At 36.8% G+C, this 23,395-nt stretch overlaps 1 protein-coding gene across 1 annotated transcript in view; it reads right to left on the bottom strand.

The window, feature by feature from the left end:
- Positions 1-10,108: 10,108 nt before the first annotated feature.
- The window catches only part of LOC126263342 (C-Maf-inducing protein-like), a 983,791-nt gene continuing 970,504 nt past the window's right edge, over positions 10,109-23,395 (bottom strand). Inside the window, exons 9-15 of the mRNA XM_049960431.1 lie at positions 22,231-22,395; positions 21,412-21,504; positions 18,827-18,983; positions 18,425-18,679; positions 17,842-18,036; positions 17,485-17,590; positions 10,109-11,559 (exon numbers count right to left, since the gene is read on the bottom strand). Of these exons, the coding sequence (XP_049816388.1) occupies positions 11,435-11,559; positions 17,485-17,590; positions 17,842-18,036; positions 18,425-18,679; positions 18,827-18,983; positions 21,412-21,504; positions 22,231-22,395 (1,096 nt within the window). The 3' untranslated portion in view covers positions 10,109-11,434. The remainder of the gene's footprint in view (positions 11,560-17,484; positions 17,591-17,841; positions 18,037-18,424; positions 18,680-18,826; positions 18,984-21,411; positions 21,505-22,230; positions 22,396-23,395) is intronic.

Genomic DNA, 23,395 nt, shown 5'->3' with positions numbered 1-23,395 from the left:
TAGTGAGTTAACTCTGAAATTGCAAAAGCAAAAAATTAATTCTGTATTAAAAAATGTTATTAACTTTAGTTTGGTTGTAAAGTTAGTGACCAAGACAAAGAAACAGATCCACCACATATGTGTCTGATACATGTTGCACTGTGGACAAGCTGATAAGATCACAACACATGTCATTTGGTGTGCCCATGATTAGGAAGGAACCAACGGATCACACAACAGACTGTTATTTCTGTGCAACAAAAATAGATTAAATCAGCTCTAAAACAAGTAAAATTGTGCAATATCCTAATTTACCATCTGATGTAAGACCTGTAAGTCACAGTGAAGAATTTTCAGTACCAGTGCTTCCTTAGAATGTAATAGTGAATGACGATGAATTTAGGGACTAGAAGACACAGAAGCAGATATGGATGCCGACCCAACATTTCATGTCCCCTGTGAATCAAATGAGCCACATTTTGTTTTCTGAAGGGGATCTCTATGATTTTATTCACGATTTAAATTTGTCAAAGCAAAAGACTTGGCTTCTAGCTTCATGATAAAAGATAGTAATCTTCTTCTTCTTCCTGATATGAAAGTGAGTGTTTATGGTTGCTGTGCACCGTTTTCTGAATATTTCGCGAGGGAAGGTGACATGGTTTTTTGTAATGACATTGAACACATCATGGAGACTCTTGGCCATGATTTCAGTGTAAGGGATTGACGTTTGTTCATAGATTCTTGCAAACTTAGTCTGAAAGCAGTACTCCTTCACAATGGGAAAAAATTTCCTTCTTTTGTGATTGCTCATGCAGTTAACATGAAATAGACATACGAGAACTTTAAGATGCTGTTCACACATATCCAATATGAGAAATACAAATTACACATATGTGGAGGTCTCACAGTTACTGCAGTTCTGCACGGTTTGTAGCTCCAGTACACAAAGTACTGCTGCTTTGTATGTGAGTGAGGAAAAAAAATCATGAAATCTATTTCCAAGGTTCAGTGAAGCAAAAATTAAGGAGGGAATATTTTTAGGGCTGAAAATAAATGAATTAATGGCTGATGAGCATTTCCTTGATTTGTTGTTTGATGATGAAAAAATGGCAGGCTGCCTCCTTCAGTGTTTCTAAGAACCTTTCAGGCAACCATAAGGCTGAAAACTATTGTGATATTGTAAAAGAACTAGTGAAATCATACTATCATATGTGATGTATCGTGTTACTTAAGACAGATTTCTTGAACACCCTTGGTGCCATTAGTGACTAACATGGAGAACATTTCTATCAGCACATTTCTCAAATGAAAATGTGTTATCAAGGCAACTGGAGTAATGCAGTATTGTTCGATTTCTGTTGAACCTTACAAAGAGATGTTCCTGAGAGAAAGTATCACAGGAAATCCGGACAGAAACGTTGTTAGGCATATTTATTCACTTTTCTGTACTCTTATGTTGTTCATTTCTTTGAATAAATACTGAAACAGATTTTTTTTGTTCTTCTCTTGCCAGAAATTGTAATGCTATAATAGGTAGGCTGACATTAGCATTTACAGAAACCAGTATTATATGGAAACTGAGGCTGATATAGAAATTCTGAACTTAGATCTGGATTCAGGGCTGAATTACCTTTCAGAAATAGTGTGTTTTGCTTTTATAATTGGAAAAGATGTTTTCTTTGTAGGCCAGTGCCATCAGCAAGGTACAATAGTGAATAAATCTCTCCACTTGCTGTGGCAGAGTACCTTTTCTTTGGATGTCACAGCTTGGTTGTGCCTTGGAGCTCAAGAATGTAAACAATTAGAAACAAACGATAAATCATTTTAAGAACTGCCACTTAGTCAGACTCTTTAGCAATGCAAAGTCCAAGCAAGACATATGTAGACTGACATAAACTACAAGAACTCATCATTGTTATTGAAGCTGTATATCAAAACAAGTGCACATAAAATACAGAAGAATTACCACTATGCTGTTTACATCACTTAGTAGTTTGGATAGACTACAGCTCTCTTCCAGCACCTATGGATCACAGCAAAGTGATGAAGTCTAAGAGAACAGTCTTGTGACACTGCATAGCAGAAGCACACAATTAATTAACCTCAAGAGCAGCACGCCAGAAATTAGTTATGAGGTAAACTGACATACACATTCTGGGAGACAGATTGCCTTAACATTTACCAAACATTCATGCTACATGCTAAGCTATGAGCAACTGTTTTAATTTTGTAACAAAAGTTTTACTTAAAAGTGGTTGCATATCTCCAAAGGCAAAGTTTTTAACTTTTTTTTTATAATTTCATCATACTGCTTTATGAATATCATGTTTAGGCACTAAACTTTAATCCCTATAAGTATGAAGAAAACTCGACTATAATATCACATTTTTGCAGGAGATCAAAGCTGGGCTTAATACTTAGGCCAATTAAAGCTTTCCCGATTCTTATAAAGGCTGTGCCACCATAAGCTAATAAGCTAATCTTTTTTTTTTATTACTGTGGCCTTATCTTACATTTGGGTGACCTCTGGGCCTTCTTAATACATTCCATCCACGGAACATGAAATTATCATTTAACATGTTGACTGCCACATAGCCACTAGCAGCCTCAGCAGGCAGTTCTGCTGCACTGGCCACAGGCCTTGTGGCGATCAATGTGTTAAGCAGTCCTGCTCCATTGGTGAGCAGATCTATGAAGATGTCTTATTGAAACTGTATATAACGTAAGGGAAGGGCAACCACTCACCAATAGTGAATCAATGTGTGGAGAACATAAACACATGACAGTAAACAGCAGTCATATTTGCTTTCAATTGCTAGCTCTTTTTCTAGCAGAAATACACTCATTCTCTCTCTCTCTCTCTCTCTCACACACACACACACACACACACACACACACAAACACACACACACAGAGAGAGAGAGAGAGAGAGAGAGAGAGAGAGAGAGAGAGAGAGAGACATCGAAACCCACACTGCCATGCCCATGGCAAGACTCAGTCTTGCTGTGGCCGTGTGTGTGTGTGTGTGTGTGTGTGTGTGTGTGTGTGTGTGTGTGTGTGTGTGTGTGTGTGTGTTACTCCATCCAGGAATTTTCATTACTTTCACATCTTGTCAAAGCTGATTTTTTTAAATCCTGAGTGGTAACAACTGATGCCTGGAAGGTATAATCTTCCTTATGCACTCTCCATCCCAGAGTGTGAGCCTTAAGGAATTGTCAGTATTCTGTGATATGACAGGAACAATAATTCAAAGCAAAAAAGTCTAGTAAACACAGGCTCTAGGATGATACTTAAAGATCTATGAGCATTTTTTCATCTTCAGTACTGTGGAACAAATCTCTTCTACTGTAGGCTCTTTGCTTTCCATATTCTGAGAGATGGTAGTATTGATGAAAACAATAAAGAAGTCCAGGAAATATGGGTTCTAAAGTGTGTACCTCAAGAGGTATGAGCACTTGTTCATCTTTGCTGGTGTAAAACACATTTACTGAACAAGTGCTTATAACCTTTAAGGTATGTGTGTTAGAGCCCAGGTTTACTGCACTTTTTTGTGTCAGATGGACATTCCTGTCATGTACATGAATACTGGACATTCCTTCTGGGACACCCTGTATAGTTTTCTGGTGATTGGTGTGAAGAAAGACATTTAATAATGTAATGAGAGTCTCTTTACGAAACTGAGAACAGTAAATACTGATGAAATCTTCTTGGGTTGCCAGCTGCATAACTTTATCATTTTGATGCTATGGTTTTCTTTGAGGTTTTTGGGATCCTGTAAAATGTAATGTATTATAGATTCTTGATGATTACACACCTACTTATCATAACATAACATAGAATATCTATGTGTACTCACTGAAAGTTTGGGGCAGTTCTACTCAAAGCACCTGAAAAGGATAATTAGTGATAATGGAACCATTAACCCAGCTGAACATCCAGATACACTATCTACCAATCATAGAATGGATAACTAAACACATAAGCACTTAAAAAACCACACTTTACTTTATTTCTGGACATTTGTTTGATATTACTGTGGAATGCACATTGGGTGCTAGAATTCCCTTTTATAACATATAACAAATGATACTCTGTATCTTGAGCATCCTTTATATGTTTTTGATATATCCAACAGTATGCAAAAGCTTTAAATCCCATCTTTAGAGTTAGCTGAGCTTTAAAATTGTTTTCAGTTTAAACGGTAAGGGTGCAGTTATCTTGAAGTTCTCTTTGTTATGTACATTGGCCTTAAATTCTGTGTTGCAAAACAGTTCGTTAGCCTTTAAGAGATGGTAATCTAGTTAGTATGTAACATTGACTTGTTAAGTCAGGTGCAAGCTATATTAAGTCACGCGAAGTAATTTCCAATAAGACACCAGTCTTTATTTAAGGCCAGAAGCCCTATAACGTTTTAATAAATGCTATACATGAATATACAGTAAATAAATAAATAAATAAATAAATAAATAAATTTAATAAATAGTACTTTTATTTCATCAGTTGCAGTTAGGATTCCTTAAATTTTTCCTTGCGATAAAAATAACAGTTTAATTATTGTTATCATATACAAAAAAAAAGGTCTCGAGTAATTTTCAAGCATCAGTTACATCACTGAAATTCTTATACAAAATAATTGAAATACACATTTCCATTTACATTTTAAAAACTTTCATCAGGTAAAACAAAATACTAAAATTGGAATTGACTTATTACTTAATGGAAGAATAGTCTAGAACTATTTCAGTAATTTTGTTTTTGAAGGAAGTAAAACTGAGCTGAGAAAAGAGAGAAATTGGAAGCCAAAGCAAGCACTGGGAAGTTAAGTTCATGTGCCAACTATTGTAATGGTAAGTTGGGCTCTAATAATAGAACCATACGTTTCACATTCTAATTGGTCCATCTGATAACTATTCCATATCTTATGAAACTTGATGTGTTGACAGCTGGTGTGAACCCATTTTTCGCAATAAAATGTGTTTATATTTTTAGTTTCATTGTGTGTGTTATTAAAATGGCTGTTCCATATTAATAAGCTTACTTTGATTGCAGAATCCAAAGGGAAGGAAATGGGAAAAAATTGGCAGATTAAACCAAAATTAGGGTTAAGGTGCTCTTGACACTGGCCAGTATTAACATTTTTTTTAGAATTACTCTGTGCTGAATGACATTATGACTAACCAGTAAACTGTCTTTCTCAAAAATTAAAATGACCATATGTAATGGTGAATACTAATCAAATCAAACTTTGGATGTTTGAATTTCTGCTCCTGTGCACTGTGGCTTCAAGCAAAGGAGCACAGAGATTAAGACATTAGAATCTCATGTGGGTGTAGTGGGGTTCATATTTCCATTCAACCTTTCTGAGTTAAGTGTTCTTTGGTTTCACTAAATCATTGGAAGTTAATGCTGTGATGGTTTGTTTGATGAAGACCACAGCTAGTTTTGTGTCCCCATCTTATCCATTCCAAGTGTGTGCTTGTGTATATAGGAATCTCATCATTGATAGTGTATGAAACTTTTAACTTCCTCTGTAAATGACTTTATGTTCTTTTTTATTTTGCTTTTTACAAGCAAATACCTTGACACTGCAAACAAAATGTTTATTGGTTCTCGAGGACTAGCTCTTTATAAGAAAGCTGACAGTGGATACAATAGACAAGAGTTGTATAAGGTATGGAAAGTTCTATCAGAGTGCAAATAATTTGAGAGAAAAGATAAAAAGCTCACCAAATAGTAGAAGTGTTGAATCATTGACAAGCACAGAAGTTTTTATTATTTTCTGTGTACCTTTTGATGACTCAACATTTCTATTACTGAATTAGCTATTACCTTATTCTCCTAAATTACATTTGCTAATAAAATGAATATTAAAAGGATATGCAAATTACTGAGGTATTAATCATACATGTAGGTAATATGTACACTGTTTTGAAAACTGTTGAAATTATGTTTGGTGGAAGGAACTGGAGCAAAGTACACTTTGTGTATGGGTGGATTACCATAGGCATAAGCCTGCAGCACTTGAAAAACCTTAAAAAGTAATCATTAGTAGCACAAAGTGGAACCTGTCAGTGGAAGATCAGTTGTACGGAAATATACATACCATTATCTAATTTTTGTCCAGTGTATCCTGTGTCACCATCCTGATGGTGGGCTAATTCTCGAACACTGTGTGACGAATAAACATTCTATATGTAGCTTAAAAATGTTTGCTTGCCAAAAAATGTTATTTATGAAGTATATAAAAGTTGAAACACCACAACTTCCATCCTTCCTGATGCAACCTTCTGATATAAAATGATCAAACAGGTAAAAATGAGATAACTCTCTTCCTTACTGTAATGGAGATGGTTCTTTTTTTATCATTAAGTGAGCTGTTTGCTACTGTTTATAAAAGTAATGTGTAGATGGCAAATGTATAGCTAATCTTAATCTGTTGGACATCATATTAGCATCGAACTGTTTACAATATCAGACATAAGATTTGATGGCAAATCTGAAATATTTCTCTTTGTTGCATTGTACTGTAAGATAGTCCATACATTTAAATGATACAACATGCTGTATGTAGTAGTAATGTGATGTCTGTATCAGCACAATGGATGGATGGGTGAGGCAGAAGCTATTTGAAGAAACTTCACAATTCAACAGCAGAAATAATGCCTATGAACATTACAATGCTACTGGTAAGATCTGTGAAAAAATTGTAAAATCTTTTCCTAAGAAAATTGAGAAATGTAAGTAATTGGTATATGGCCCATGTCACATTTCTTACGATGGTAAGTGTACAGTAAGTGTTACTGTTAGAAACTTTGAGTTTCCTTCAACATTATATTTGTTTTTAGGAAGGAAGACTTTAATTTGGTCATCAAAAAAAGGCTGGAAAATCATACAGCTCAATTCTATGTCTCTCTTCATTGGGAATTACGCCTTAGCATGAAAATTACAATAAATTTTTTACAACTATACCTTTTCTATACAGGGTATTCCATTACTGCTGATGGAATTAGCATTTTTTCCATCACTGTGTAATGGAGTTTCAGTTTCCATATACTTGTTACACAAATTGACCATTGCACTGCTTCCATTTTAGTTCCCTGATAGCAATGTCTTCAAATCATCTGTTCAGGTTTTGCTGTAAGAATGTTGTAAAAGAGGATGTACAGTGAACACTTGTTCTCCAAGAGGCACTATAAGATAGGCTGTTTCATTATGGACAAGGGAGAACAAATCATAATACAGAAAAATGTGAAAGGAGATGATGAAAATTTGTAGTAATATAATTTTTATCTGTTTGGAAACAAATTGTTTCAAAGAATAATCTAGTAGTGGCTCACAGTGCTCTTGAAACAATAGGAGAGCGCACTTATCAGAGCCATCAGATTTTGGTCTCTCAATAAATCTGCTTACAAAATATATGAAAATGTATGCAAGTGCTGCAGATCCTAAGAAAATTTGCTACACCATGAATAAAGCAGACAAAAGGAATATGAGATAGATGAAAACAAACAAGAGTGCATTCTCATTCTGCAGTGAAGTGTGGGCTGATCTGAAACTTCCTGGAAGATTATAACTGTATGCTGGACTGGGACTCAAACCTGGTACCTTTGCCTTTCATGGGCAAGTGCTCTCTGGCTAAGCTATCCAAGCATATCGTAACTCACCCTTAAAATTTTACTTCCACCAGTACCTCTTCTCTTACCTTCCCAACTTCACAGAAGTTCTCCTGCATACCTTGCAGGACTTGAATTCCTGGAGAGCACTTGTCTGCAAAAGGCAAAGGTTCCAGGTTCAAGCCCTGGTTTGGCACACAGTTTTAATCTGGCAGGAAGTTTCAATACATCTATCGTATCTTCTGTGCTTGCTGAGAGGCTACCCTGTCTTGTTCTTCTCGAGTTGGAGGAGAAACCTGTGAGGGAAAAGATATAATGGATGTGTATTTGTCAGTCTGTTGCCAACACCTATACAGTTGTTTTATTTTTCCTCTTTCTGTTTCTTCCAAGTCTGCTATGGAGAATGTGGCAGTTATTCATTTTCATAAAGTGTTACATTAATCTACAAGTACAAATTCATTTACATGGTAATGTATTAAAATGAAATCTGGTTTTTGACAGTAATTACCTCCTGCACTGTTTGTTCTATATCACAGAATGCTCCTTGAAAATGATTGAGAGACAGCAAATGTAGCTTAAGAGCTATTGTGCTTTGCAATCAGTGAGTAAGACAGTTTGTCATATATGAACAGTAAAATATTCTTGAGATAGTCATATGTTTTTTTGTATTATTGTCTCATGTGTTCCTGCATAATTCATTTTGTTCTAGGCACTTATATTAATAAATTATCTGCAGCTACATAAAGAAACCATGGTAGTTACAGATGATGTAAATAACATTGAACAAGAAAGGTAACAGCCAAAGTAGATGAACAATTTGCATTCAGACTGTTATATACGGAAGTTTAATGAAGCAGTACTAACAGATCTTCAGAATTAGCTGTGATATGTCGAATTAAGCAACTTATGACATTAAAAAGTATAGTGGAGAGTAGTCTTATAGCATTTGGCTACCCAGACAAGTTTTCTGTAGTTTCCCTAAATCACTACAGAAGGTTTTTAGGATGGTTACTTTGGGTATGACATGGTCAATTTCTTTCACAACCTTAAGCAAGAGCTTCATCTTTAATAACTACTTCATCAACATAACATGTGGCTCTAACCTTCCTTTCTCAAAATAATAACCCAGAGCTTCTTACTTATTTATGATAGTTGCAATACCTTTTGTTAATGGTCATCACATATTGAGTCACCAAAGGAATGGGAAACAAGTTATGTGCTTGGGGAAAAAGTAATCATGAGATTGGTGTCAATAACATATATATGTATACATAACTCTACTGATAGTTTTTTTTATGTGCCTGGGATGGAACAAGTGCCATACCGTCCCTTTCCACGTTTTTGTCAAATGTTTTTATGTCAATAACTGAATATCTTATATTGAAGATTCTTCAGTCTTATTCAAAGTATTTTACTGTGCTAACTGTTGCAATACAACTCTTAATGTTGTTATAAAACTTTTGCTGATGATAAGATGACTGTGTTTTGAGGGAAACAAGGTATAAAGTGAATGTTTGACTTGGTAGCACATTGCATGAAGGAAGGGACACCATGGTTGAAGTCCCAGGCAAACAATTTTAACTTGTCATGTCACAAACACTGTTTGTGATAACCTGAGCCAACATCATTTCTTATGAAATTCTAGAGCTGCTCATCATGTTCAAAAGTACACTTAAGTAACTTTTTGACTATGAATTGTCTAACTGGAACAGGCCCAAAGCATTAATTCATTACCATCTTGGTAGTGTCTGCTCAAGATTCTTAAGCCATTATAGTCTTCTTTCATTGATAAAATAAAATAGAATTCAAAATATTCTTCTTCCACTGGTCCATTCCGAAAGATAACTTAAAGGATATAAGAATGGATATACAGCATAAGAAAGTAATATGCAAGAGACTGATTATATTTTGTGCTGGTGAATTATAAAAGCATGATAGGCTGCTCACAAATTACAATGCAGTTCTCTATTTTTTACTTCAGACATCTTATATAACACTATATGGCAAATTGAAGCTGGAAAGATGCCTAATCAAAGACCTAGAAAAAGTCCCATGCGTGTTTTGTTATACAAGTTGTTATGTTGAAAATCTTATCACAGGTTCATTTGTTGAAGTGGACAGCTACAATACAAAATGTGTGAGTGAGCTTGCGCGCACCCCCCCCCTCCCCCCCCCCCCCCACACACAGAGGTAGGTGTGTGTGTGTGTGTGTGTGTGTGTGTGTGTGTGTGTGTGTGTGTGTGTGTGTGTGTGTGTGTGTGATGCTTTCAATTATTTTCAAACATTATGAAAATGTAATAAGGAGTTAAACAAAATCATTTGGCTACTCACATGAAACAACTGCAGCAATTAATCTGTCCAAGCCACTTCTAATATCAAATAATACACTATATCGGAGAGTTCTATTCAGTAATTACTGCCAATCACGTAACGATTATATCTGTTTGACAGGGGAGGAATCTAGCAGTTATTTCAGACAAGAAACGAAAAATGTTGCTAAATTTTTATGCATTTGGCTAATCACTTGACTGAAAATTTTCATGGAATACATAGTTTAAAAAACAGTTGTGGTACATCCCAGCTGTCAACAATCATAGTTAACATAAGGTCACGCTTTACAGTACCAGGAACATGCGCTTAACCTTTTGAGGTAGCAAAACAAATTGTAGTAGATGTGATTTTTGAATAATTTCTTACATCTTTTAGAGCAAATGCTGTGCTGTTTCCTGATATTTTTCCCAACATCTATTTCACATGTTCATAAGACAATCCACAAGCAACTGGTAGAGGGGAGCTTATGACTGTAATAGTTGCATATTATAATTAACTATTCTGAAGAGATAATCCACATCAAGTTCAAATGCCACCTGCAGATGCTGTGTATAGCTTTTGACATAGGGAAAGGTTCAGGACGATTTGCAGATGTCATTTCATACAGTTCTACCAGGTGGTTACAAATATGTAATACTGAGCATAATTCTTCTTTCCACTGCCTGTCGATGTCTGCTAACAGATTACCTGTTGGCTGTGGAATTGAAAAGCAGCAGCTTTTGCTATCCAAGATTTTGATCTGTGTAAACTTAAAAAGTGATTAAAATTGTAAATACATTAGGATACATTTCTAATTTACATGCTCATTCAGGGGTTACACATTAAGCTGCATAAATGCTAAATATGTTATAGACTTAAATTCCTTTCTCAGTATTTGTTTGGTTTATTTTATCTGATCTGGGAAGTACAAAACATACAAAAATAAATAAAAATCTCTTACTCTGTTGTCGTGCTGTTTGTAGAGTAGGGCTTAAACATCACAGATATTTAAGACAGAACAATAAAGTTTTCATAATTTCTTATGTAACAAAATTCTCTGTGTACAAAACACTTCATTTATAAACTACTCAGGCTTATCAAACTGACAGTCAAGCTAGAATCATATTTCCCTAGGCCTCTAGTACTGTTGCAATTTTTGAACTCAGTATAAATATGTGATAATAATTAAATAAATTATTTTATGGATTTATACACTCATTTAAATAAATGTGGTTTCTGATCCATTTGTAGCTAAACTAAGTGCTCACTGTTCCTCTTATCCAAAAATTCTTCATATAGAGCATGTTATATCACTCTCTAACTGCAGACATTACTTTTTGGCCTATATATTTGCTTACGAATGCAATGTACATGTCACATAGATTATTAAAGTATCAAAACCTAATTCATGATAAAAAGAATGAACACAGTTCTTCGTTCACCATCTCTAATTTTAATCTATATTTAACTTTGGCTTTTTATTTTATGTTTGTTTTTACAAATTTATACAGTCTCTTAAGGCAATCACTCCATTACCAAGCTTCTGTGTAGCGCACATCAAATTCTTGCAAAGCTGGTAGCTTCTGTTTTAATCTCTCAAAAGTCTGTGCACTGAGCTTGGTGCTGTTCAGATTTAGTTTACGAAGATTTGTCATGGCTGCAATAAATAAAATTGATTTCATTATGACAGCACATTATTACCATACATATGACATATGACCAATAAACTGTATTCTTTCATGTACATTAGACTTTACCACTATCATTCCACAAATTCTACTATTTCAATGGCTACAAGAAATACTATTTTAATTTACAATTCTAAAATGATGGTTAGCACATATAAGTTATTGATTGTACAATGACAGACGTCCGTGAAGTTACTGGTAACTGAGCAAAGTCACAGATTAAGTAATTGAGAATTACAAAGGAAATAGAACCAGCAGGAGTGACATATTAAGCAGTTTGAAGAAAGCTCTCTTGAAGTGTATGACAATAATAGGCATTTTGCTAAGGAGTTCTTTATCAGCTGAAAATTCAGTAATGATGACTATAGGAAAATATTAAAGTATGTCTTCAGTATAAAGAACAACTGAGGTGAAAGTACCCACTACACACGGGAAACTAAATGTTATTAAAGATTTTTGTTTGAAACGAAGTTCTTGTCATAAAAGACTACCAGTGAATGCATAGAGCTCATATGTGGAATATGCTAAACTCTCCTCCTCCTCCAGAGGTGCACTGGTGCTGCTGCTCACAGTGTGGTTTCAGTTGCCGGAGACTGCAGACATTGTGTGTGTGTGTGTGTGTGTGTGTGTGTGTGTGTGTGGGCGCGCGCGCCAGCAAAGCACGTATGTGTGTATCATTGACAAAGGTCTTAATGGCCGAAATCTGTAATTGTGTGAATCTTTTGGTTGTGCCTATCATGACTCAGCAACTTTCCTTCTCTCATATTGTTGGATTATTATATCGTAGTTAATAACATTTGTCATCTACATCTACATGGTTACTCTGCAATTCAACTTAAGTGCCTGGCAGGTGGTTCATTAAACCATTTTCATACTACTTCTCTACCATTCCACTCTTGAATGGTGTATGGGAAAAAGGAACACCTAAATCTTTCCGTTCGAGCTCTGATTTCTCTTATTTTTTTTATAATGGTCATTTCTCCCTACGTAGATGGGTGTCAACAAAGCATTTTCGCTTTCAGAAGAGAAAGTTGATAATTGAAATTTCATAAATAGATCTCACCACAAAGAAAACTGCCTGTGTTTCAGTGACTGCCACCGCAACTCATGTATCGTATCAGTAACACTCTCATCCCTATTGCACGATAACACGAAATGAGCTGCCCTTCTTTGCACTTTTTCGATGTCCTCTGTCAATCCTACCTGGTGAGAATTCCACACCACACAGCAATATTCCAGCAGACAATGGACAAGCGTAATGTAGGATGTCTCTTTAGTGGGTTTGTCGCATCTTCTAAGTGTTCTGCCAACAAAGCACAGTCTTTGTTTCACCTTCCCCACAATATTATCTATGTGGTCTTTCCAATTTAAGTGGCTTGTAATGGTAATTCCTAGGTATTTAGTCGAATCAACAGCGCTTAGATTTGTGTGGTTTATCTTACACCCAAAATTTATCGGATTTCTTTTAGTACCCATGTGGATGACCTCGTACTTTTCTTTGTTTAGTGCCAATTGCCAGTTGCCACTTTTTGCACCATACAGAAATTCTCTCTAGATCATTTTGTAATTAGAATTGATCATTTGATGATTTTACTAGACGGTAAATTACAGTGTTATCTGCAAACAATCTAAGGGGGCTGCTCAGATTATCACCTAGATCATTTATGTAAATCAGGAACAGCAGAGGGCCTATGACACTACCTTGCAGAATGCCAGATATCACTTCTGTTCTACTCGATGATTTACCGTCTATCACTACGAACTGTGACCTCTCTGAGAGGAAATCACAAATCCGGTCACACAACTGAGACAATACTCCATATGCAGGAAATTTGATTAATAGTCGCTTGTGAGGAACGGTATCAAAAGCCTTCTGGAAATCTAGGAATATGGAATCAATCTGAGATCCCTTGTCAACAGCACTCATTAGTTCATGGGAATAAAGAGCTAGCTGTGTTGCACAAGAATGATATTTTCTGAATCCGTCTTGGCTATGTATCAATAAGTCATTTTCTTCAAGGTGATTCATAATGTTCAAGTACAGTATTCTCCAAAATCCTACTACAAACTGTCATTGGTATGGGTCTGTAATTCAATGGGTTACTCCTATTTCCTTTCTTGAATGTTTGTGTGACCTGTGCTACTTTCCAATCTTTAGGAACAGAACTTTTGTCAAGTGAGCAGTTGTATATGATTGCGCTATTATGTCTGCATACTCTGAAAGGAACCTGATTGGTATACCATCTGGACTGGAAGACTTGCCTTTCTTAAGTGATTTGAGATGTTTCACAACACCTAAGGTATCTACTTTTATGTCACTCATGCTAACAGCTGTTCTGGTCTCGAATTCTGGAATATTTACTTCATATACTTTAATGAAGGAATTACGGAAAACTGTATTTAGTAATTCCGCTTTAGTGACACCATCATCGGTAACATTTCTATCGCTATCATGCAGTGACGGTATTGACTGTTTTTTGCCACTGGTGTACTTTACATATGACCAGAATCTCTTTGGGTTTTCTACATATTTTGAGACAATGTTTCATTGTGGAAAATATTAAAAGCATCTTGCTTTGACGTCCACACTAAATTTCGTGCTTCCATGAAACTTAGCAAGTCTTGGGGATTTTGCTTTCTCCTGAATTTGGTATGTTTTTTTCATTGCTTCTGCAACAGTGTTCTGATGTGTTTTGTGTACATTGGTGGATCAGTCCTGTCTCTTATTAACTTATGCGGTATGAATCTATCTACCGTTGCCAATACTGTACCTTTGAATTTGCACCATATCTGGTATACACGTACATAATTAGCTTGGAAGGAATGGTGACTCTCTCTTAGGAAAGCATCAAGCAAATTTTTATCTGCTGTTTTAAATAGATATATTTTGCACTTATTTTTAGTAGTTTTGGTTGATATAGTTTTAACCCTCACTAAAATGATCTTGTGTTCACAAATCCCTCATGACACTCTCTATTAGATCAGGATTATTTGTGGCTAAGAGGTCAAGTGCATTTTCACAACCGTTTACAATTCATGTGGGCTCATGAACTAATTGTTCAAAGTAGTTCTCAGAGAAAGCATTTGGTACAATTTTGGAAGATGTTTTCTGTCTTCCACTGGCTTTGAACATGTATTTTCGCCAACAAATCGAGGGTAGATTGAAGTCTCCACCAATTATAACTGTATGAGTGGGGTACTTATTTGTAATGAGATTCAAGTTTTCTTTGAACCGTTCAGCTATTATATCATCTGAGTTGGGGGATCAGTAGGAGTAGCCAATTATTATTTTGGTACAGCTGTTGAGTATACCTCTACCCATAGTAATTTGCAGGAACTATCTATTTCAACTTCACTACAAGATAAACTACTACCAACACACACACACACACACACACACACACACACACACACACACACCACCTAATTTATTTAATCTATCCTTTCTGAATATGGTTTGCACCTCTGTAAAAATTTCGGCAGAGTTTATCTCCAGCTTTAGCCAGCTTTCTTTCCTATAACGATTTCAGCTTCGGTGCTTTCTATCAGTGCTTGAAGCTCTGGTACTTTTCCAACACAGCTAAGACAATTTACAACTACAATACCAACTGTTGCATGGTCGATTCTCATCGTTTCTTTGCCCTGTACCCTTTGAGACTGGAACCCTTTTTGATTTTTCCCAAGACTGTCAAACCTAAAAAACCACCCAGTCCATGCCACACAGCCCCTGCTACCCGTGTAGTCACCTCCTGTGTGTAGTGGACACCTGACCTATTTAGCGGAACCCGAAACCCCACCACCCTATGGCGCAAGTCAAGGAATCTGCAGCCTACACAGTCACAGAACTGTCTGAGCCTCTGATTCAGACCCTCCACAATCGGTCCTGTCAATGGTGCTGCAGATGGTGAGGTCTGCCTTCATCTATCTAGCAAGACTGGCAGTCTTCACCAACTCAGATAGCCACCAGAAACCAGAGAGAATCTCTTCCAATCCATAGTGACAAACATCATTAGTTCTGACATGAGCCACCACCTGCAGTTGGCTGCACCCTGTACCCTTCATTGACACATTCCACATCATTATGGTCTTTCCGTGCTATTGATCCATGGAACACGTAACTAACTAACTCCAGAAGGACCCTTTCCACATCTTGGATGACTGACATCCTCGCAACAATAACAGATGTCCACACCATCACATTGAGTATGGCGACACAAAAGCTACTGTTGAAATGGAGGCATGCAGTCAGCAGCTGGAGACCGCCACATGAGGGAAACTCCATCACATTCACTCTCCAACCAGTAATGATTGTAAACAAGCCTAAATAAAGAAGTCATTGTAAGCATCAACAGTCCTCCTTCAACTACACAACATCCTTCCTTGGCAGAGAATCCTAGGCCACTCAAAGCCATCAGAGCTGTCCTGTTATGCTATTGAGAATGGCCACATGTTCACTTGGTAGACAAATGGCTGGTTTCTCAATTTGATCTGGCCTTATGTGACCAGTAACAACCAATCACTTGCCCTGAAGCCAAGTATATGCAACCATGCATCAGTTACAATGCAATGTGCCTCCACAGCAGTGTTCATGAGTAGAGTACGCAATACTTGAGGTGTTCCATGGGTGCACCTGTTTCTTTGCTGTTGGTACTATTCCATGGGTACATCTGTTTCTCTGCTGCTGCTACGCCCCCCAATTGTGGCACCTGGAGTTAGATGATCATGACCAACATCACCTTTAGCTTAAAGATCATGGCCAGCTGCTCCTGCATCTGCACACATCAAGTGTGTTCAGATACAGTGGGATGTTCAGCTTCTGAAAAATTAGGTTTTTAATGTTACAGCATTTTTACTCATTCTGGGGTTGCTGCTATGACAATGGTGTGTATGCTATGCAAACACGTATTATACCAGAAAATACAAATACAGCATGAAGTGATAGTTATGTTGTATGCATGACTATAATGGATTACACAGCTTTTTCTTTAATGTTGACTCAATGCGGCAACTCTGTGATGGATGTGGTCCTCTTTGTGTTGATACATGTACAATGTCTGCTGTGGACTGGACTGCTGAAGCTCATGTCATTGCATTACCACCCTTTGTTCAGAAACCACAAATATCTTTGACAATATTCAGCATGTGAACTGCACGAATGGCATGATAAGTGAAGCTATGCAGTATTTTCAGCCAAGTATCACTTCAGGCTGCCCTACATTGATGGCAATATATGTGTTAGATAGTAATGTGGTGAGCACATTCTGACAACCTACAACTGCTGAATGATGTAGCAGACTAATGCTAAATCCACTGCCTTGATGTGCCATTAGACACAACAATGATCTCAGGTACCATATACTCAGGGAAATCTCAATAGGAGCCAATATTTTGGGAAGGTTTTATAGCTCTTGACACTGCTTTTCCTTCAGAAAATCCACATGCTACATTTTGGCAGGACAATGTCTATCCACAGGATCTCCAATTGCTTACATAAGACTACTTGTTGAATGTGCTTAGTTTTACTCTCTCATACAGCACTAAAAGCTGCCTGTATGATGTGATATTAAAATAGTAACTTAAGGAGCAAAGGTAACAACTCACTGATAATACAGGCAATGTATTGTCAAAAGCTACATAAACAAGACAGATTTTACACACACATACATGCATGCATGTGTGTGCGCACGCACGCACGCACGCACGCACGCACGCACGCACGCACGCACACACACACACACACACACACACACACACACACACACACACACACACACACACACACGTGCTGGGGGGGGGTGAGGGGGGGGGGAGATGGGGAATGCACATGTGCCAACAAAATTTAATGTCTGATAGTGATGTAATTATCTCAGAACCTTTAAAGAGTAATTACTTACAGCAAAGAGCAGATATTCCTTTGTCTGATACTTGGGTCTCACAGAGGTTTAGTACTTGTAATTTGTGTAAATGTTCTGATATCATCAGCAGACCTGAGTCACCAAACTGTTTGGGAATAAAAACAGTCATTGAATAAAAACAGTCATTTAATAATTTGATAGTATTATATAGTATTTAACTGTATTTTGTCTGAAACAGAAATAAACCCAGTATTCTGGCTGATTTTGAATATTACATCTTGCTATTGCAGTGCTTTTTTCATTGAATGTGAGAAATTTCTGATACTTGGAATCATCCCGTCATGAGTAAAGGCAAGACACACTATTTATTTATTATGACTGTTGTACAAAACTCACCTGTGTGGCCCAGAGGTTGAGGTATCTGAGGGCTGGCAGCTTGATTAGCTGTTCAGCACAGGCACTTGTCACATGTGTAAATGCCAAACTTAGGCATTCAAGGTTTCCGAATGAGCCACAGCTCAACAGCTGAGCAATGTCAGCATCCGTTGACCTGCTTGGTAATGTTAGCTTCCTTGGTCCACCTTTTTGTTGCTGTAAATATTCACATTCTCTCAATACTTCACTAGTATAAATTTATCTACTATATGACAACATCATACTTCTCACTAAAATTGATCAACAACAACAAATCCTAATCTTCAGATGAAACAGTTACTGTTGTCAACAACAATGTATATTCAAACACCTGGCAAACAAAAGCTTTGGAAGCAGTGAAACCACCTGAACAGATACATAGGACATGAATGACTTTTTCTTGCTGCGGCTTGTATCATGCTGAGACTGATCCTGTAAACTAAATGAGCTGTGACAAAATAATACTGCTAATTTGTCTTATTACTTGAAGCATCCATTAACTATCTCAAACAAGATGGCATTCTGTTTCCAACGTTCTGACCCTATTAAAAGTAATATGACTTACCAATTCTCTCAAATGTTTTTGGCGCTGACAAAGAGCAGCATAGTGCTGTCGACCTGAGGCAGTACTCTGCAAAGTTGTGACGGCTTGCATCCTTTGGTCTTCAGTTTCCAACAGATGCCACTCAAGCATAAGGCAAAGTGCCTCCTGGGCAGGGCCCTGGTCACGCAAGGCCAAAAGCAGGCATGCTTCCAGTTGCTTCGCTAATTGTGAAATAAACCTTTTTCGACGGCAACAGCACTGGAGCAATGTCTGCAACTGCCGTAACACACAGGCTATTCAGATGCAAATAGAGTTATTATTTGTATAATAAATTAGAAATCAAAGAGTATTAACATACTGAAAGCAGTACAAGACATAGCGCAGGAGAAGAAACAGAAATTTTATTTCACTTTTACCACATACCATGAGGCACCATAGCTCGCCTTCATCAGCACAGACTGTGTTTGAAGGGCAATAGATATGAAACCAGCCCTCTTTCCCCTCTCGAATTCCAAGAACCATTTGATGAACTTCACATCGGGTATCTGTTCCAATCCTCTTGATGACCGGCATGAAATTCCTGCAATTGGTTTGAAACATTTATAATTCTGGAATATCAGCATGCACCTAAGAACAGATATAAAATTAAAACAATTCTGAATATTTCTGCCAAAGATGTAAATATCAACTAGTAGAATGAATGAGAAATTAGAAGTCAAGCAGGAAACATGACATTGCATAGGACCTATCAACATACTGCATCGAAGATATAATAAGAAAAGTATGTTCAGCGTTCTTGTCCGTGGTGTTTAGTTAGGTTCCCATATTGCGAACACAGTGATGCATTATGCATCTGAAAATCTACATGATGTAATGTGGTTATTTTGGCTAAGTGAAGTTACAAAGCAATTTTTAAAGGAACTTTTTTTGCACATGACAGTGGGCAACAACTGAAGCCACGCTGACTCACCTCAGTGAGGTGAGGCAGTGTGAAGTGAAGTGACTGCACACATCATGGTTTATCAGAAGGAACTACCATATGAGTGTACACACATTTGCCTTATGTTTGTTACTGAGAACCATACAGTTCTACACAACAGGCAGTATTGTGCTGATGTGTGAATGTGTGTGCATTTTATACCTCAGAAGGAGAACTTTGTTTGAAGGCTTAAACATTTTGGCAGTCATTTTCATTACACCTGTCTGCAAATCAATACCTCCCATATGGGGTGAGTGAGTGTTTTATGAGAAATAGTAAGTAAGTGGTTTTGAATAATGTATTGCATCATCTGTTTCTGTTAACTTAGAATTTTCTTCTGTTGTACTATTCAGCATCACTCCTTTCATTTTAGAAGATGACAAAAAGTTATAGTCAGCACACTAAGTTGGGAAAAGAGAATAATTATTATGTAATAGCTGAGAAGTGCTAGCATATACACATAAAGAACTACACCCCTTTAATTAATATTCAGCATTGTCATATCAGTTATCAACAAAAGCTGAGAAGAGGAAGAGAAAGAAATGCAAGAGAGAAGGGCGTGGGAGGGGGAGTGGGGGAGAAAAATTATTTGTAGGAAATCAGCAAAAGAACAAGAAAGACAAACAGAATGAGATGGTGTCAATTTTTTTTAAACAGTGGAGTAAGTAACAAGTTGATTGGGTGTGAAAAAGGCTGTATGAAGGATAAATTCTAAAAACATGTTCAAACTGGGATGGTGAAGCGAAAGACAAGGAAGGAGTTTTATCACGTTTTAAGGAAGGAGAAACCTTCACTTATGCCTAAGAATTATTAAAACACGAGGATCAATGAAACAATGCACCATGAATTGTTTAATGAATTGTGTATTTATTGGTCTAGTTTTTATCTTACAGCACAAATTGCACAGATCTTACTGGACTGTTCAAAAGAGCTTAATGCAAATTTAATGGATCCACTTTTGATGGTCAATTTTTTTACAGTGCATTCAGCTGATGTTAGATAGGATTTATTGAATTTAATGTCTGATCATTTGAAGCTAATATCATCTGGTTTACAGCTACTGCCATCTGGGTCTTGAAGTTCATTTGCATTGAAGAGGTAATTCATTTCATCACTAATAATGCTCAAAATTGTTTTTGGTTTATTCTTAGAATTTTGAATATTTTATTCATAGAACATAGTTTTTCAATTTTTAATGACATGGTGTTGAATTTTATACCGTCCTGTATAATGTACCTTTAACTCATCATTACAGCTAGTCATCTGCATTGAATGTTAACTCTTTCTTCCTGATATTAGATACTTTGAACTTAGTTATTGACCTCATTTTCTCGCAGCTTCCACTGTGATTGCCACTGACCTGTTGTAAAGAAAAACTGGATTGATCGTGTTGTAAAAAATACTTTTAGGAAAGAATTACATTTCTCATATACTCTGTGCCCTTGGTAAAATTAATCTCACAAGTCCTGTAAATTCTCTCTGGGTATTTGAATGAGTCAGCAATTATGATTGTATGAAAGTCTGTTTTTCTCTTCTTTGCTAAGCCTGGCTGATGGAGATGATTTATTGTTGCTATTTGGTGCTACCATTCATTAGGGGCTCACATATACGTCATGAAAGACAGCTGGATTTAAAAGTAAATTATTTTTCACTGTCGTGCTGTGCCCTACTCTTGTTGGAATGATATTGTGGTGAACACACTGAAGCTCTTGGTGCTCTTGATCAGTACTCCTCAAAATGAAACTGATATCAATACAGTGACTTCCCAGTTATTTTACTAAGTCTATGAGTACTCTCTTTAATTACCTGATGAAGTTTGAAATATTTGCAGTTGAGCATTGCACTGTCAGCATTATAATTGTGAAAGTAATACTCATTTGTTTCTGTGTGTGATTATTTCCATGCTGCATGCTAGATTGTATACCTCTTCATAACATAACTTGTTTTGTACCATTGTAGAAAATTATCAAAAGATAATAATTTGCTCCCATTTGAGGTACTTTTCTGACACAGATATTATTTACCTTACCTGGTGAATGGTTCACATCTCAAGGCATCTTCAGGGAAAGGGATGGGCTGCAATAGTTGTGCCAGACCAGGCCTCCAGTCATCATATTCAGAGCTGTTAAACAATCAGAACCAGAAATCAGTGCTTGCATGGAAAATGTATATTAGCTAAAGTACTTAAAAACACATTAAATCTACCACCCAACAGTAAAATTTATAGTTAAATGTGGAAACAGATGGCGAAGAATGTTTTCATGTGCTAGTTGGAGGGGGAATGTAAGTATATGACACGACAGTAGAACTAAGTTTTTCAACCTTACTTCAGCCAACAGAAAATTTTGGTGGACAGTAAAGAAGGACCACCCACATAATAAGAGACAATCAAGTACATGAGGAGGAGTACATTTATGCCAAAAATTTTGAACTAAAAATCAGCTCTTAGGTCTTGAGCAGTGGCTATCTGATGACCAACACTCTTGAGTAAGCAGGAGTTTCTTGAGTAAGCAGTGTGGGGACAGTGGAAGAAATGTACCCAGCTGGTGTTTACCATGCCGAGTACTGAAAGTAATAGCATCCCAAGGAATAGAAGTATTTGTTTGGCCTTAATTTTCTGGATTCACAGACTGGCATCATATTGGCAGCCTCAAGTATCAAAAATATTTGTGGGCAGTTGCAAAAGGAATAAGTGGCAGGAAATTTAGAGGAGGAGACTAGTTTAACAAAATTTCAAAACTGCAAAAACATTCAAAGTACACATTTACTTTTTTTCATTCCCATTTTGTTTTCATGAATCACACAGACTCACAGATACTTACACAGCAAGACTTACACAGATACTTACACAGCGAGAAAGATGGCAAGGCAGCAGGTAAGTTGTTGATCATCAGCTGGTTGTGGTACACCATTACGGCGAGCCTCAAAGTGGGCAAAAACTGCAGCCAGGCACACGGATACAAGATTAGGCAGCACACGAGGATGTGGGCAGCCAGAATTTGCCCCATGTACACTGCAACATATCCATTATGGAACTCAAAATTTTGTAGCAACAATTGATACTGTCTTGCAAGAAATGAACCCTACAGAGTAGCATGAAGGAAACTACAGGAGGATTGGTTTGTAGCATCAGTGAATGAATGTTTCTTTTAAATACATTTTTTCTGTACAGTGAATATTAATTATGAATTATGCAGGTCCTAGTCATCCTTGCTTCTTCCCATACCACTGACATATTTTTATTAAATAACTTTCAAATGGCTGTCACATAGCACAATATTGTGAATTTTGCTGATTATCTCCCACATTGTGTCCTGTCAGGCAGTAACCATTACTTGCTATATAATCACAATGGATTTCAAAGAAGCACTATTTCTCCAGATGTCACATGTGGTACATGTATTTGAAACACCAACATCAGAGGAAAAAATGAAATAAAGAATTTGAGTGTGATATCTTTCTACTTCTACATACATTACAAACATTACAAACTACAGCAAAATGCGTGGCAGAGAGCACTTCCCAATTTACAATGTGTTAATGTTTCTTCTGGCTGCATTTGCATATGGAGCATGGAAAGAATGACTGCTTAAATGCTCTGTGCATTTTGTAATTAGTTTATCTTGTCTTCATGGTCCATATGGAAACAATATACAAGAGGTTGAATTGTACATCCAGATTCTTCATTTAATACTGGTTCTTGACACCATCTAAGTAGGCTTTTGCAGGATAATTGACATAGTATCTACAAACAACAGCTAATTCAGGTTTTACAGCAGCTCCATGGCGCTCTCTCACGTGTCAAAACAAACCTGTAATCAGCTGTGCTGCCCCTCCTTGAATATGTTTGGTATCTTGATAGTCATATTTGGTACAGGTCCCACATACTTACCAATATCTTAAGATCTACATATACATAGATACTCTGTAATCCACAATACAGTGCATGGCAGAGGATACCCCACACCGCTATTAGTTATTTTGTTTCCTATTTCACTGGCAAATAGAGTGAG

Source organism: Schistocerca nitens, chromosome 6 (genome assembly GCF_023898315.1).
Source record: "Schistocerca nitens isolate TAMUIC-IGC-003100 chromosome 6, iqSchNite1.1, whole genome shotgun sequence".
In the NCBI taxonomy this organism is placed as follows: Eukaryota; Metazoa; Arthropoda; class Insecta; order Orthoptera; family Acrididae; genus Schistocerca; species Schistocerca nitens.
The sequence above is the reverse complement of the archived record's forward strand: the minus strand, read 5'-3'. Positions and strand labels throughout refer to the sequence as shown.